The 14,707-nt window shown below is 57.3% G+C and overlaps 2 protein-coding genes across 3 annotated transcripts in view; one reads left to right on the top strand and one right to left on the bottom strand.

Annotated features, from left to right (window-relative positions):
* The first annotated feature begins 858 nt into the window (after positions 1–858).
* CNFN (cornifelin) lies at positions 859–3,128 on the top strand. Of its 2 annotated transcripts, XM_033128620.1 has the most exons (5): positions 875–912; positions 1,563–1,684; positions 2,131–2,241; positions 2,682–2,818; positions 2,912–3,128. In XM_033128620.1, exons 2-5 carry the CDS (start codon positions 1,648–1,650, stop codon positions 2,999–3,001), a joined length of 375 nt encoding a protein of 124 aa, XP_032984511.1. In that variant the 5' UTR covers positions 875–912; positions 1,563–1,647; the 3' UTR covers positions 3,002–3,128. The 2 variants fall into 2 exon arrangements, with proteins under 2 accessions (XP_032984512.1, XP_032984511.1); XM_033128621.1 differs by lacking the exon at positions 1,563–1,684 and having other exon boundaries at positions 859–912.
* Positions 3,129–8,227: 5,099 nt separating this feature from the next.
* MEGF8 (multiple EGF like domains 8) overlaps positions 8,228–14,707 on the bottom strand; it is a 37,003-nt gene continuing 30,523 nt past the window's right edge. The window contains 7 exon segments of the mRNA XM_033127277.1: positions 8,228–9,649; positions 10,750–10,882; positions 11,356–11,486; positions 11,579–11,749; positions 12,187–12,379; positions 12,724–12,883; positions 13,024–13,231. Of these exon segments, the coding sequence (XP_032983168.1) occupies positions 8,381–9,649; positions 10,750–10,882; positions 11,356–11,486; positions 11,579–11,749; positions 12,187–12,379; positions 12,724–12,883; positions 13,024–13,231 (2,265 nt within the window). The 3' untranslated portion in view covers positions 8,228–8,380.

Raw genomic sequence — 14,707 nt, 5'->3', positions numbered from 1 at the left:
TCAGGAACCAGACTTCTCAGTTCCCAGCCTCCTCTCTCCCCATGTAGAGGTGGAGTGAGGTGTGTTTATTTACTTTGGTTCCAGCATGAGTCACCCCCAAAACACACTGCCCCCCCATGTGCCTCATGGTCCAGAATGGGAGGACAATGACCCCCCTCTCCCAGGGGACATCCTCACTAAGGATGATGGGAGAGCCCCTCAAAGGAAGCCCACACTGCACTCTCTACCACCCTGCAGACCTTTCTCCTCTCCCCCCTTCCCTTCCCTCTAAGCCCTGTGGTGGCCATGGCCTCCACCTACCTGCCCCTCCACCTTTCCATCTTTGCATCTCTCTGCTCCAAGTCTGTCTCCCCCTTCTTGTTATTTCTCCCCAGATCTTTGTGCCTCTGTCTAGGCATCTATTTCTCCATCCCTCTAGGTCTTCTCTTCTCCCTCCATCTCTGAATCTCCTTATTTCTCTCTCTCCAATCTCAACAGACCTCCCCTTCTGTCTCTGTGTCCCCCATTCCTTCCCCATCTCTCTGTCTCTCCCTCTTTCGGTCCCTACTTTGACCCAGCTTTACCTCTTGCGCTTCCCCTCCACCTTCTCTCCCCAGTTCTGCCCACTCTCCTGTCTATCTCCACTCCCAGCTACTCATCCCTGGACCCCTCCCCACAATTTCCACCGTCCTCTGAGGCACAGCAGGAGGGGGAAGTGGGGGGATGGGAGATGGAGAGGGAGGGAGGGGAAGTCCCAGTGGTGGGGGGAAGAGGGTCAGCCCAACCGGCTTGGCTCCCTAGCCACCTCTGTCAGAGCCCCGCCCAGGGCCTCATGGCCCGCCCAAATATAAGCAGCTCCTGGCCTGAGACTGAGAACTCAGTGCCCGTGTCACCCACACCTCTGTCTCCATCATCGCCATCAACTTCCTGCAGGTAGGAGCACCCCCTCTAAGCCTTCTGCTCGGAGGCCAGCACCTCTGTCTGCTCTGTTCTCCCCTCACCCCACTCCACTCACAGCTCTCTGTCCCCTTGCAGATCTCTGACTGTCTCTCTCTCTCTCTCTCTCTCTCTCTCTCTCTGGACATCCCTGTCTTTCTCAATGGCCCCTGTGCCCCCTTGTCACCCTGAGTGGCGCAAGGTTGAATTTGGAAACCATGGGGCCCAGCACCCCCTCTACTAACCTCCTTGGCCTGGGTTATCAGAGGTGGGGCATTTCTCTTCACCTCTCTGAGCCTCAGTGCTCTGTCTGTGAAATGGGTTTGCAGAGAAGTGACACTGCTGGGCAGGTGTGTTACTGGTGGCATCTCTATGGGCACCTGGCTCTGATCTCTTTCTCCCCTTGTCTCTGACGTTACCTGTCTCTGTCTCTTGGTCTCCTCAGCTCTGCCTCTGGAATGAGGAGGGTCCTCTGGGGTCTGTCGGGCAGCTGCACAGAGTCGGGCGAATTTCTCGCCCCCACCCCATACATCCCTATTCCACGCCTCTCCTAGATGGCAGGCTAACTTGGCCTCTTTCTCTTCAGCACCCTTCCCCCTGAGAACCCAGCCCCCAGTGCCCCTGCCCCTTGCCCTCCCCTCCCCCAGTATCCAGTGTCCCTTGGACAGACTACACCGCTGTCACCGCTGCCACCTCTGCCGTCCCCAACGCCACTTCCTCAGGGCCAGCAAGATGCAGTTTGAGATGCACGACAACGTGAAAGGCAAAGGTGGGACCACTGGATGGACCGGCAACCCTTCCAGTCCCTGGAATCTGGCCGCTTCCCTCCCCTGGGCACCTTGGCTTCGAAGACAGACGGCACCTGCTTGCACCCCAGAGGCCCCTGAAATGCGGGAACCCAGCACCCCAGGCCCAGAAGTGGAGGAGACAGCAGCACGTCTTGGCCCCGCCCACATGTGGCGCCCACCCTTCCCCAGATGTGCAGGAGCTCCCCACCCCCAGCTCAGCCAGACGTGCAGGAGGCAGCTCCAATGGGACAGACTGGGGTGTCGGTGCTCAGATGTAGCAGAAGGGAAGGGGGCGCAGTGGTGTCCCCTCAGTGGGCGGCCTGGTGGCCCCGCCCAGCCTGCCCGGCAGAGGGAGGAACGGCAAGGGTGCGCGGACCCTGGAAGAGCTGCAAGGCTGCCCTCTGACCTCAGTCTCCCACCTCCGCAGCCATGTCCTACCCAGTGACCAGCCAGCCCCAATGTGCCAGCACCTGCTACCAGACCCAGCTCAGTGACTGGCACACCGGTCTCACGGACTGCTGCAACGACATGCCCATCTGTGAGTGCGCGCCCCTCCCCTCCAGGCCGGCGGGAGAGCAAAAGGGGAGGGAGGGTCACCTCCTACCCCCTCCTCCACATCCCACTAATCCCACTCCCCGCTCCCTTCTTTGGACTCCGAATTCCCACTCTCTAACCCTCACACCCTCCTCGGTCCCCTAACACTTCCTAGGATCCTGACCTCACACCTTCCAGCTTCCCCTCGGACCCTCAACCTCCTTCTTGCACCCTCAAACCCTGTTTCCCAACCTCTAAGCCCTCCTCATTCCCTCTGGGACCTTCACTTTGCTTTCCCCCAACACTCAATTCCCTCTGGGACCCTCGACCTGCTCCGGGGACAGCCTCGGCCCTCCCCGAGGCGAGGCGGAGCCGGCAGGAGGCACCGGGTGGGCTCCCCAGCCCCCACCATTCTCGGCTCTGACCGCCCCGCCTCCGCCGCAGGTCTGTGCGGCACTTTCGCTCCTCTGTGCCTCGCCTGCCGCATCTCCGATGACTTCGGCGAGTGCTGCTGCGCGCCCTACCTGCCTGGAGGCCTGCACTCCCTGCGCACCGGCATGCGCGAGCGCTATCGCATCCAGGTGCGCGCGGGGCCGTGAGCCGCGGAGACGGGAGACTGGGGACAGGCCTCCTGGGACCCGCAGGGATCCTAACCTCTCTCTCCCACCCTCTAGGGCTCTGTCGGGCACGACTGGGCGTCCCTCACCTTTTGTTTGCCCTGCGCCCTCTGTCAGATGGCGCGGGAACTGAAGATCCGAGAGTAAAGAAGTGTCCCCGACCCTCTTCTCCCACCTGTCTTGCCTGGCCTCCTCTGCCCCCTCCTGGGAGGGCCTGCCCCACCACCCCATCCTGCCACAAGAAATACACCCACAATAAAAACCTGAAAACCAACTCCGCCTACGTCTTGCGTCCCAGAGAAGGAATCTGGGTGGAGAAGGAGGTTTGGTGAGGAAGGTGAGGACACAGGGACGCTGCCTAGGTGTGGAAGGAGGAGTTGCAGTCCAGGCAGACCTTTGACCCCCACCTTCTAAGGATGAAATTGGCAAGTCTCTTTTCTCCCTAAGTCAGGGTGTCCTCAAAAGGAAAACGAACTCCTCCCCCCTTGGCTGCCTACCTGAAGCTCTGTCCAGATTCTGAAAATAAGCAAAACCAGAAAGGCCCGCTTGGTAGAGTCCAGGCACTCAAGTTCAAAGAAAATATTTAGGAAAGCCCTCCTGCTCATTCACTACCTATGGACTCTTACCCCACACACAGTTCTAACAGGCTGGGGGGACTTTGTTTCCAAAGCAGAGAATTGCCAGGTTTGAGGCTCTCTGGAACAGGAAGGAATCCTTAAGGATCAGCCAATTCAATCCACTCTATTGCAAAAGCGACAAGCAGATTTTGTTCTTGCCTCAAAACTGGACAGACCTGGGATCCAATCTTGGGATCCACGTACTATGTAATCCTTTCTAAGCCTGTTCCCCCTCTGAGGATAAACCCCAATATGTCTTATGGCTACTCTTGAGAGCAAGAGATGAAACAGATGGAAAGGGCAAAGACGGAACTTAATAAACTGTTATTACTATTTTATGAATACTACTATAACTATTCTAATAATATATTATTTGTATTATTTGCTGTTATTCTTCTCAATCTGTGGATCCAACCACCGAGTGACATCTTCACTTGGAATATCCAATAGACATCTCAAATTTGACATGTCCAAAACCTAACTCCTGATTTCCTTCCCAAGCCTGCTCCTCCCACAGTCTTCCCCGTCTCAGAAACTAGCAAGCCCCAACCTTTCAGTTGCTCAGTCACTTTCTCTCTCACCCAGCATCCAATCTGTGAACAAACGGTGGGTACCACTTTCAGAATATATCCAGAATCTCACTTCCCCCTCCACGGCCCCCACCTTGTTCCAGCCACCCTCTGCTTCAGCCTGAACTAATGCAGTAGCTCCTCACTGGACTCCCTGACCCACCCCCACTGGTCCTTTAGTTGCTTCCCCAGAGAAGCCCTGTGAACATCTGAGTCAGATCATACATTCCTCCTCTGCTCAGAACCCTCGCACAGCTCCTCCTGCACTGAGTAAAAGCTGGAGTCCTCACCTGGCCCAAGGACCTGCACGATCTACCACTGGTTCCCCATATGCCCATCTCTGTCCACTCCAACCACATCTTTGTTGTTTCTCTAGACTGCTAGGCATGCTCCCACCTCAGGGCCTTTGCACTGGCTGTTCCCTCGATTTGGCATTCTCTTCCCTCAGACATCTCTATGGCTCGCTCCTCTTCTGCTCACATGTCATCTTATGAGCGAGGCCTTCCCTTGCCAGCTTACATTACACAGCAAGTACCAGCCTCCTACCCCTTCCTTCACTGCCTTATTTTCCTAGTCATCGTCCAATATACCTCATCATTTACTTATTATCAGGCTTCCCACTGGTTTGTCAGCTCCATGAGGGTAGGGACCTTGTTCACTGCTGTGTCCCCTGCACCTAGGACAGTGTGGGACCCATTGTAGGTGGAAATAATAAGTTATCACAAGTGGGAGACACTGGCATAGCAAAGAGAAGTGATTTTAGAGGTAATGGGAGGACAGCTGATGGAAACTCAGTCAGGCTGGTATCAGAATCTGGGCGCACCTATTAATTAGCTCTGAGTTCTTAGGCAAGGGACTTAGTTTCCACATCTGCAAATTGGGGGGCACAGACTTAATCTTCCCAGCATCCCTGCTAGGAAGGTTAAGGCTCATGCCGAGCACCCCACACAGTGCACGGAGTGCGGCTGGCCCTTGGAAACATTCCGCCCCCCACCCCCTTTCCTGATCGTTGCCAATCGCTAGGGCGTTGTGGCCACACACAGGCTGGAATCCAGGCCTCTAGCCTCCCACACCCAGGCTTTTTCTCACACTCCATGAGTCTCACGCATTTAGGTGCATGGATACCAGGGAGAGGTGACAGCTGAGGGGCTGACAATGGAGAGAGGAGGAACACACACTGTGGGGCATTTGTACATGGGTATCTGCATGACAATGACAGGAGTTGGAAGAAGGGTGGCTCTGCATTCCAGAGAAAAGTTCCAGTGACAGTACAAACACTCTACTTAGGAAGGAAAAGACACAGGTGCCAGTTAGGAAGAGACCTTACCATAGGGGCCACGCACAGCACGGAGCAGTCTTGAAGAACCAACCACCTTAGCTCCTTCCTGGTCACCCAATGACCTCTCCACTGGCCTGGGGACTCCCTGAGGCAGCATGTCCCGCTGCTGGTTAGCTTCCCAGTTGGGAAATTTACCTTGTCCCCAGCAGAAATTGGCCATTTTGAACACTCTGCCCCGAGTGCCCACTCTGTGCTGGGCCAGCTCTCAGGTCGACCTGTGCCTTCCTCTCTCCGGAGGCAGAAGAAGCTGGCAGTTGGTGGGCTGTCATCAGCGCTCATGGATTTGAAAGTCAAAAGGTCTGGGTTCAAATGACAGCTATCACTCAACAGCTAAATAAAGCCTATTTGTTTTCTCATCTGCAAAATAGGGATTACATGGTACCTACCTCATACAGTTGTTGGAAAGATCAAATAAAAGCACAGCAGTAACAAGCCAAGCAAACTGTCTAGCATTTATGCTCAGTAAATACAAGTTCACAGTCACGTCTTGGAGCTTAGGTTCTACCATCAGCTCATAAAAGCCAAAACGCATGTGTGGGCAGAGGAATTCCTGAAAATCCCTTGAATTGCCCAGAAAGTTGGAAAATACTGATATTCACAGACTACACTGGAGACCCACATGCCCCTAAGTCCCACACGTCACTGTGTCCTGGGCTGAACATCAGATGAAGCGGCCAGCTTGTACCTAGAGGCTCATTTGCACAGAAAGTACATAGTTGAACATTCCCAGCAAGATTTCCATGGTCAGAGAGGCCGGCCAAGGGGACAGAGAGCTCCCGCTCCTGACTCCTCTTGCCTCCGAGCTCTTGCCTGCCAGGCCACTGGCAGCTAACGGCTCCCAGGACACTTTTGGTTGTGAGTCTACCTGAATCAGGGAAAGCTCCCCATGCTGGGGCTAGGGCCTCCTTCCAGTCTCCGCACTGCCTGAACTCCTGTCTCTCATGTCAGGAACCAGAAGTAAATCTGATACAGTAGTACCTCGGTTTTTGAATGTCTCCGTCGACGAACATTTCGGTTTACGAACACTGTAAACCCGGAAGTAAATGCTTCGTGGGTTTTCGAACACGCCTCGGAAGTCGAACATGTCACGTGGCTTCCGATGAGCGCAAGATCCTGAGGCCTCGCTGTCGGCTATTTTCCAACGTTCCAGGTTCCAGAACTCGAACGGCCTTCCGGAACGGATTACGTGCGAAAACCGAGGTAGCACTGTACTGGGACCAAGGCAGTCTGTTTTCCCTCCTGAAACAACCTGGGGTCTCCCTGCGACAGGCACCGGGATAGGGTGGAAGGCCTCACAGCCCTCATGTCCCCTCGGTTTGTCCCTTCTGGGAACAAGAGCTTCTGTAGTGGCACCACCCTGACTCCTGTCTAGAACGGGAAGCAAGGAGTCAGGCCCAGGTAGCGTGGCTTGGAGGGGGCACCAAGATAAGGGCATTTATCCGATTTATCCAGAGCTCACGTGTTGGCTCAAAGAGCCAAGACACCCGTCTCCTGCTTGCAGACAGTGCTGGGACACCAGTCTTCCCCACATTCTTTGTCGATTCAATCACTCCCCAGTCTCTCAGCTGGCCTCCAATGGCACACGTGCACAGGCCTCTTAGACTGAAGCCCCCAGAAGGGAAGACACAAGGCCCAGCTCCCCAAGGTCCAAAAAAGCACCTGGGAGATGGGAGTCTTGGAAAAGGAGAGTTTCAAGTTCAAGGTGGCTAGGATGGAAGGGGTTGTCTTCAAGGGGTAGAGGAGCTCAGAAGTCCAAGGTGATAGCTGGGGGCAGAGGCAGCCCCAGGAGAGAGCCCAGAAGTCATCCAGGCAGCTTTGTCTGGGAAGAGAGCTGTATGTTGAGGTCTCCACCATTTTTATCTCCAACCTTGGTATCCACCCCCGCCCCTCCTCCCCATGTCTGGGGCAGCATCTCAGGCAGCATTAGCGCTCCCTCTGAGCTGGGGGACCCCGTTCCTGGGGTCAGGTAACACCGTCTGAGCTTGATCTCTCCAGCCTCGGGGTGGCAGCAGCAGTTTCCTGCTCTTGCTGGAGCCCCCGGGCTGCGTCTTCTCCACAGTGTCCCTCACCAGTCCAGCCAGTCCCCTGCACTCAGTTCCTTCCTCTGAAATGCTCAGAATGGTTTCTGTTTCTTCGGCTGGACCCGAATTAAGAGGTCTAAAGGGCATCTTAGGTCTAAAACTGGACTCGTCTTCCCCACAGGCCCGGTCTGCCCATCTTCATAAAGGTTCCCAGCATCCACCCGGTTGGGGCCACAACATTGGGATCATCCTGGATTCCTTCCTCCCTCACCTCCACATCGACACCATCACTACATGCTTCCGCCACGTCCTGCATCTGTCCTGGACCCCCTCCCAGGGCCACCGCCCTGACCTGGCGCATCATCTCTCATCCTTCTGCTGCCTCTCACCCCCACCCCCATTCTCCACACCACAGCTGAGTGACCTCTTGAATCGATACATTGTCTCCTGTCATTCCCCCTCATAAAACTGTCCCACTGCTTCTCATTGCCCCGAGAGCCAAAGCCCACAGGCCCTGGGTGATCCAGCCCCTGCCTGACCCCGACCCTATTTCCTCTTCACACTCGGTTGGAATCACACTGGCCAGCTTTCGATCTTTCCAATAAAACCAGCTGGTTCCCACGTCAGCGCCTTCGTTCCCTCTGCCTGGAACTCACTTCCCACAGCTCTTCCCACAGCCAGTTCCCTGCATGTCTTTGTCTAGCTTCTTGACTGCCCAGCTGACTTTACCCTGGGGTCCCTACAGCCACATCAGTCCCAGGGGATCAGGGAACCTTCTGTCTTGGTTCCTGTTTGCCTGGTGCCGTCAACAGTGCCTGACACATAGTAGGTATTCAATAAATAATTGTTGAATGAAGAACAAAGAAGGCCCTGAGGCCCCCGGGGGCAGGGAACCAGAGGTCTCTGAGGATAATGTCCAGGGGCCCCCACATGCAGGGGCCCCAAGTTCAGGGCAGCCCCATCAGGTGACCCAGCGTGGGTCAGAGGGACATGCTGGTGAGATTGTCCTGGCTCAACAGTCCCTTCCGGCCTACACCAGACCCATGCCCACTGCCCCCAGGACCCCCACCGCCCCCACAGTACTCATGCAGCCTGTGTCTCAGTGTAACAAGGGCTGACCCCAGGCAGGCGCCGTTGGGTGCATGTGGCCCGCCAGGCAGCTGGAGTAGCAGTGTGGCCACACCGGCCATTCCATCTTCGGTGGGCTCGAGGGTGATAGGCCCAGCTCGCAGGCCAGCAGTGGTGGTGGGGATGGCGGGTGGGCAGCAGCCCCCTCCCACAGGTCCCCAGGGCCCACCAGCCCCTGTCAGCAGCAGGGGTGCCAAGAAGGGCTCTGAGCGGCGGAATGTGGGTGGTGGGAGCCCGGCCGGCTTCCAGGCGGGGACTGGGGCAGCAGGGTCCGGGGGGAAGCAGACGGTGACCTTGGCGAAGGGGCGGCTGGCCATCTTGGTCATCTCTTGCAGGTGCCGGCGCTGCTCCTGCCGCTGGTCCAGGGCCTGCTTAGCTTTCCAGAGGAGCACACAGAGCGAGAGGAAGAGGAAGAAGCAGGAGAAGAAGACGGAGAAGAAGACAAACAGGTCGATGTGGGCCTGGTCCTGCCGGAAGAAAAGCAGGCCCTGCGAGTCCGCGGAGCCGTTGGCGCCGGGCCCACTTGGGTCTCCCACGCCCAGTAGCAGCAGGTAGAAGCGGCTGGACTTGAGGGCGTGGTGCTCATGCGGGTAGGTGATGACCAGCCGGTCCCGCACGCTGTGGACCACCAGCACTGCTGATGGCTCCGTCACTGTCACATAGGTGATCAGGCCCCGTGGCCACACCTCCCGCACCCGTGGCTCTGCTGGAGTAGCTGGCCCGCTCCCTGCTCCTGGTCCCCCCAGATCCCCAGCGCCCCGAGGCCCGCCATCTGCAGGGGGTGGGGGTGGGGGCGGGGGCGGGGGAGGCTGGATATGGACTGTGTGGACGCCTGTGTCGGGGGCCACGCGGACCACAAAGGTGTCGTAGGAGGTGGAGACGTAGAGGTCCACAGCACCAAAGGTCACGTCCAGCGTCAGGCGGATGTCCACATTGGTGAACTTCGGCTGCACGCCAAAGAGGACCGTGCGGCCAGGGCCCAGCGCCCTGCGCTTGGGCTCATGGAAGCAGTTGGTCTGGGACGTCGGGTCCAGGCAGCACTCCTGCTCCACGGAGATGAGGCGGTAGCACTGCTGGCCACCCAGTGGGCTCCCATGGAAGGACTCCCGGCACTTGGCACACTGTGGGAAGGGGAAGTGGGTGGAGGCAGCCGTCAGGGCTGAGCTCAGGGCCTAGCCCTGCTCGGAGCAGGGCTGACACTCTGTACCTATTGGTAAGGAGCCAAGGCCGGGTTCCTCCGGTGCCCCCAGCAGCTTCCTGGGAGCCCGCGGAACCTCCCTGACAGTATGGATGCTGCTAGGACCCTATTCCAGCACTGCTGTCCCTGGTGTCACCCCAGTGGCCACAACACCTTGAAGCTGAGGCCTCTGGAACTCTGAGGCAAAGCGATGAAGAACTCTGCTGAATCCTGGTTCTACTTCCTCACTAGCTATGTGTGTGGCCTTGGAAGATTGACGGAACCCCGTTGAACTTGAGATTCTTCCCCTGTACAGAGGTGGTAACACAGCTGGCTCACAGGACTGCTGAAAGCACAGGCACAGCACAGGGTGGGCCAGCCTTGCCCACCAGCCTTGCTGTTTCTGGACTGTGTTAGGCACATCCCACTTCAGGGCTTCTGCACTGGCTGATGCTCCCTGGACCACTCTCCACCCGGCCCTGTCCCACCCCTACGTCCGCTTGTCTGGCATTCTCACTTACATCAGGTTTTTACTCGTGTGTCCTTCTCACTGCGGCCTTCCTCGGCCACAGTACCCACCATTGCCACTCCCCAACACTTCCTAGCCGTCCTTTCTGCTTAATTTCCCTCCTTACTGTTCATCACTACCACACTGTATATCTGCCTTACTGGTTTGTTTGTTGCTGGACTCCTCCGTGAGAATGTAAGTTCCTTGAGGACAGAACATTTGCCTGTTTTGTTCCCTACGGTGTCCCAGCACCTCACACATGGCCTGCGTACAGTAGGTACTCAGTAAATATGGGCTGAATGGATGAGTGGATCACAGCTATTTTGATTCCTGCAGTCCAGTGCAAACTGCTCAGCACCACTGCCTGGGTCCTAAAACTGACTGAGGCGCGGGAACAGTCTATCAATCTGACTTTGATCCATGACCACAAAGATCAGAACTATACTGCCGCTCTGGCTTGGGCCGCTGCCTCCTCCCAGCTCTGACCCCATGGGAATGTGGTGCTTTTGGCCCATCACTCATTTCTGTAGCCGCACCTGGTACTTGTAGCAGTCTCGGCGGTCACTGGGGGAGCTGCCCTGGCAGGTGCCCGTCTCTGTGTTGTTCTGACACGGGCAGCCGGTCCCATCCTGCTCATTACATGTATCCGCATGGCCATTACACTGGCACCTGAGGAGGGGAGAAGGACAGGGCTTATAGTGCTCCCATGACCTCCAGGGGCCCTGGCTGGATGCTGCCTCCGTGAGCTCCAATCTAGGACAGAAGAGGAAAGTGGGGCTCACGAGGAGCAGGCCTTTGCCCCAGGCCAGAGGTGCTGAGTGGCAGAGGAGGACGAGAAACCAGCGTGGACAAACCCTTCAGAAGGAAGCGGGTAGAACGGGGACTGTCTCACGCCTCTTCCTCAGTGGACCTCTTTTGCCCACTGGTATCTCCACTGGGGCTGCTCTGTAGCCCGAGTTTCAGTACTACCTCTGAGGTCGGGGGTCTCCCATCTAAGTCCAGCTCCTTCCCCCAACCTCTGCTCCAGCCAGGGGGCTCCCTGCGGTTTCATGCTTTCCTGGCTGACGGCCGAGGACTGTGGAGGGGTGTCTGGCTCCCAGAGTTGTGCCCAGTGAACAGGGCAAGGACTCCCTTCTACTTACTTGGTGCATTTCCCATCCAGGAGGAAGTAGCCATGGAGGCAGCTCTCACATTTGTCCCCGTAGCTGTTATTCTGGCAGTTTACACACACGGCCTCATCTTCACTGGGACCCTCTGTCACCCAGTTTTCAATCTGGCCAAGGAAGGACAGGGTGGTCACACAAAGGCATGGACCAGTCCTCTCCTCCCTCAGACCCAGGAGTTCGGGCCTCCAGCCCCTTTCACCTCCTCTGGATCCAGCGAGTACTTTTCTGGCTCCCTCCTGGCCATTTCGAGCTCCTTCCTGGAGACACACACGTGGCTGTTGCCTCGACAGAAGGCATGGCAGGGTCGGCAGATTCCGCCTCCCACTGCGGAACCCACAAACAGCGGGAGGCACTGCTCACAGTGGCTGCCCTGGGAACCAGGAGCAGGCAGTCAGCAGGGTTGGGGAATCATGGTGGCACGTGACAGTGGAGAAGGCACAGGTTCTGAGAGTGCCATAGGAGGGCAGTGGGCTTGGCACTCGGCTTGGGCGACCCCGGCCTGTCTGCGTTGCAGCCGTCTGCCTTCGCCGGCACACCTCCCATGATGGGGGATTTACTTCCCTCCAGCCAGAAATGCAGAGCTCAGAAAGCCCTTCCCTAAACTATCTCACGTCTTCCTCCACATGACCACCCTACCAGACCCACTGCTGACTGTCCACTATTCCAGGGCGCCCCTCTGTGACACAAACTTGGAGGGTATCCCCAAAGTCTTCTCATATCTCTTGGAATGGGTCATGCCACCACCCCCGTGCCTGGCTTATTGGGGCTCGGCTGAAGGCGAGGAGGGGCGGAGGCCCAGGCACCCACCTTGGTGTGATTGCGGCAGAGCAGGCAGTGGTCTCGGGCCCCCACACCGGCACACTCGCTGTGGCGGTTGCAGCGACACTCTGTGGAGCAGTTGCGGCCGACAAAGCCAAAGTGGCAGCGGCAGTGGTCGGGTTCCACACACGAGCCGTTCACGCAGCCCTGGGCACACACCGGGCGGCACAGACCCGTGACACTGCAAGGCGGGGGCAGGTGTCAGGGCAGGACAACGGCGAGCCCACCACCCACCATCCTCACCCCTGCTCTGTTCCATCACTCTCCCCGCTCCAGGAGCCAGCCCACGCCCCCTCTTCCTGGGGTACCCTAACAAACTCACCAGCCTTGCCCCTCCACTACTGAACCCCCTACGCGCACGCCCTCCTGGATCAATCGCACTACCTTCACGCCTTAGGCTGTTTCCTTTCATCCTGCTTTGGTCCACACCTCATCCTTTACTGCTCCCCAGTCTCCCACCCCACAGTCTGCCCAGCCCCACTCCCCTCAATCCCTCCCCTGCCTCCAGTCTGGCTGCAGCCTCACTTGTCCATGGTATAGCCGGTCTTGCAGCTGCACTCATAACCATGGGGCCGGTCGTGGCAGTTCTGTGTCTCATTGCAGTCGTGGTGTCCATTTGCACACTCATCCTCAGGGGGGCAGGACAGGAAGGCCCAGGAGGCCCCAGTATGGCCACACGTCAGCCCTGGCATGGGGAGATAGGACTTCACCTGGGGGGCCTCTGTACCACCCACCCAGCCTCCTAGGCCCTTGCTCCTACTTCCCCTGAGCCCCACCTGAGACCACCCCCAGCGCCCCCCATGTTCTTTGCACAGCCCCTCTCACCATCACGGGGGCCGCTGAGTCCACCCTCCAGGCAGCGGCCGCCCCCATCCTGGCCCCCCCAGGCACACCAGCCACAGTGGGGGCGCCGCAGGCACAGAGCGCACTGGGTTGCCTGAGCACAGCCCAGGGAGCAGCTCTCGGGCCCTCGGAGCAGCCGCCCGCAGCCGCCGGCCATACATCGCAGGGGCAGGTAGGAGGGGCTCAGACACTGTCCAGGGGAGAGGAAATGCAGAGAAAGAGGGTCAGACGAACACATCGCATCCTGTGCATCTTCCTGGACTGCACCCTCTTATCGGATAACTCACCCTCCCTGGCCACAGCCCAGTGAACCAAAGTGGACCCCAGCTGGAGTCATCACATTTTCCCTCTCAAGCATCTATAAGTCAGACTAGAGACATCCTTGAAACTAAAAGATTATGCAAACTAGGGCTGGCAGGCGGTTTGGATGAGCAAATGACAACAATGAAGAGGAGGGAGGCAGGAAAAGATCAGAGGCAGAAAGAAGCACATGAGAACCACACCCAGAACACAGGTGGAAAGGCAGCTTTCTCGCTCCATATCCAGTCCCTGGTGCCGCCTGGCCGCACTCTCCACCCTGGCTCCTGAGCGGTGCCACTGTGTTGGTGTAATGAGTCCCCTTAATCCACCTGGCTCGGGGCACAGCTGCTTCTTACAATCAAAGGCAGGCAGTGATCCCAGGTAGAGACAGAAGCCAGGATCAGGAGGGAGGTTGCAAGCCACAGTTGCTTAGAAAAACAGGGACCTGGCTACCGGGGCTATAGGATGCTCCGACCTTAGGCCGGGAAGCTGAGGAGTCCGCAGTCAGGGGCCGAGCAGCAGCCCACACACCGTCACTCATAATGTCCCGGGACCCAGACAAGCAGCACAGTGAGGGTCAGACCCTTGGGAACTTACCGCAGTGTATAAGAGCATTTTATTTACTGCTCAGGCCTTATATGAAGTATAAGAGGAAAGCGATTAGTCTGGGCTGGCAGGCTGAAAGCACTTAGGACAAAGCAAAGCCACCACGCAATCCTGAAATAGAAAACCCTGACTGCTGTGGCCAGAGCTCTGAGCACATTGAGGGTTACGGCCAGCGATGAGCTGAGCCTTGCTCAACTGCTGAAGTCACTGCCAGGCTAGGCCTCCAGATCTAAATTTGGTTCATTGACAGACAGTGAGGCAATCTGTAAGGGAGCGGAGAGAAGCCCGAGGCCCCAGTCTGCACAGTGCTTTCTGCTGTGACCTCCCTAATGGCCAAATGCACGGCTGCCCAACACTGTAACTATTTCTTGTGCTCCTGGCAGCGACAGATGAACGTAAGTTCCGAGAGCAGGATCCCAGCTCGTCTGCGGACATATGCCCACAACCTAGCAAAGTACGAGGCACAAGGAAGGTGCTCAATAAGGTACTTGGTCAAAGAGCAGGGAAAGGAGGAAAGAAGCCAGCCAGCCAGGGAAGGGAGCACTCTGTTGCCTGTTCCAGGCTCTGAGGTCAAAATCATTCAAAAGAACATAGCTGGCTGGCTGAGATACAGCTGCCCTTGAGCCAAATCATAACAGGCCTGGCCAGCACAACTGTTATGTTTGAGCTGTGCTGTGGTGCTTTTTAAAAAACCTGAGCCAACACTTCAACTTGACTTCATAGAAACCTTCAGAAGATCTGGCGGAAGTCATCTCACATT

This window comes from Rhinolophus ferrumequinum, chromosome 15 (genome assembly GCF_004115265.2).
Source record: "Rhinolophus ferrumequinum isolate MPI-CBG mRhiFer1 chromosome 15, mRhiFer1_v1.p, whole genome shotgun sequence".
Lineage (NCBI taxonomy): Eukaryota > Metazoa > Chordata > Mammalia > Chiroptera > Rhinolophidae > Rhinolophus > Rhinolophus ferrumequinum.
Note: the sequence above shows the minus strand (reverse complement) of the source record. Positions and strands in the feature narration are given on the sequence as shown.

Bases quoted from the DNA above. Each gene is read 5' to 3' on its own strand.
- CNFN (XM_033128620.1), top strand. From the start codon at position 1,648: ATGCAGTTTGAGATGCACGACAACGTGAAAGGCAAAG. The intron at 2,242-2,681 runs GTGAGTGCGCGC...CCTCCGCCGCAG, and splicing joins CTGCAACGACATGCCCATCT to GTCTGTGCGGCACTTTCGCT. The intron at 2,819-2,911 runs GTGCGCGCGGGG...CCCACCCTCTAG, and splicing joins GCGAGCGCTATCGCATCCAG to GGCTCTGTCGGGCACGACTG.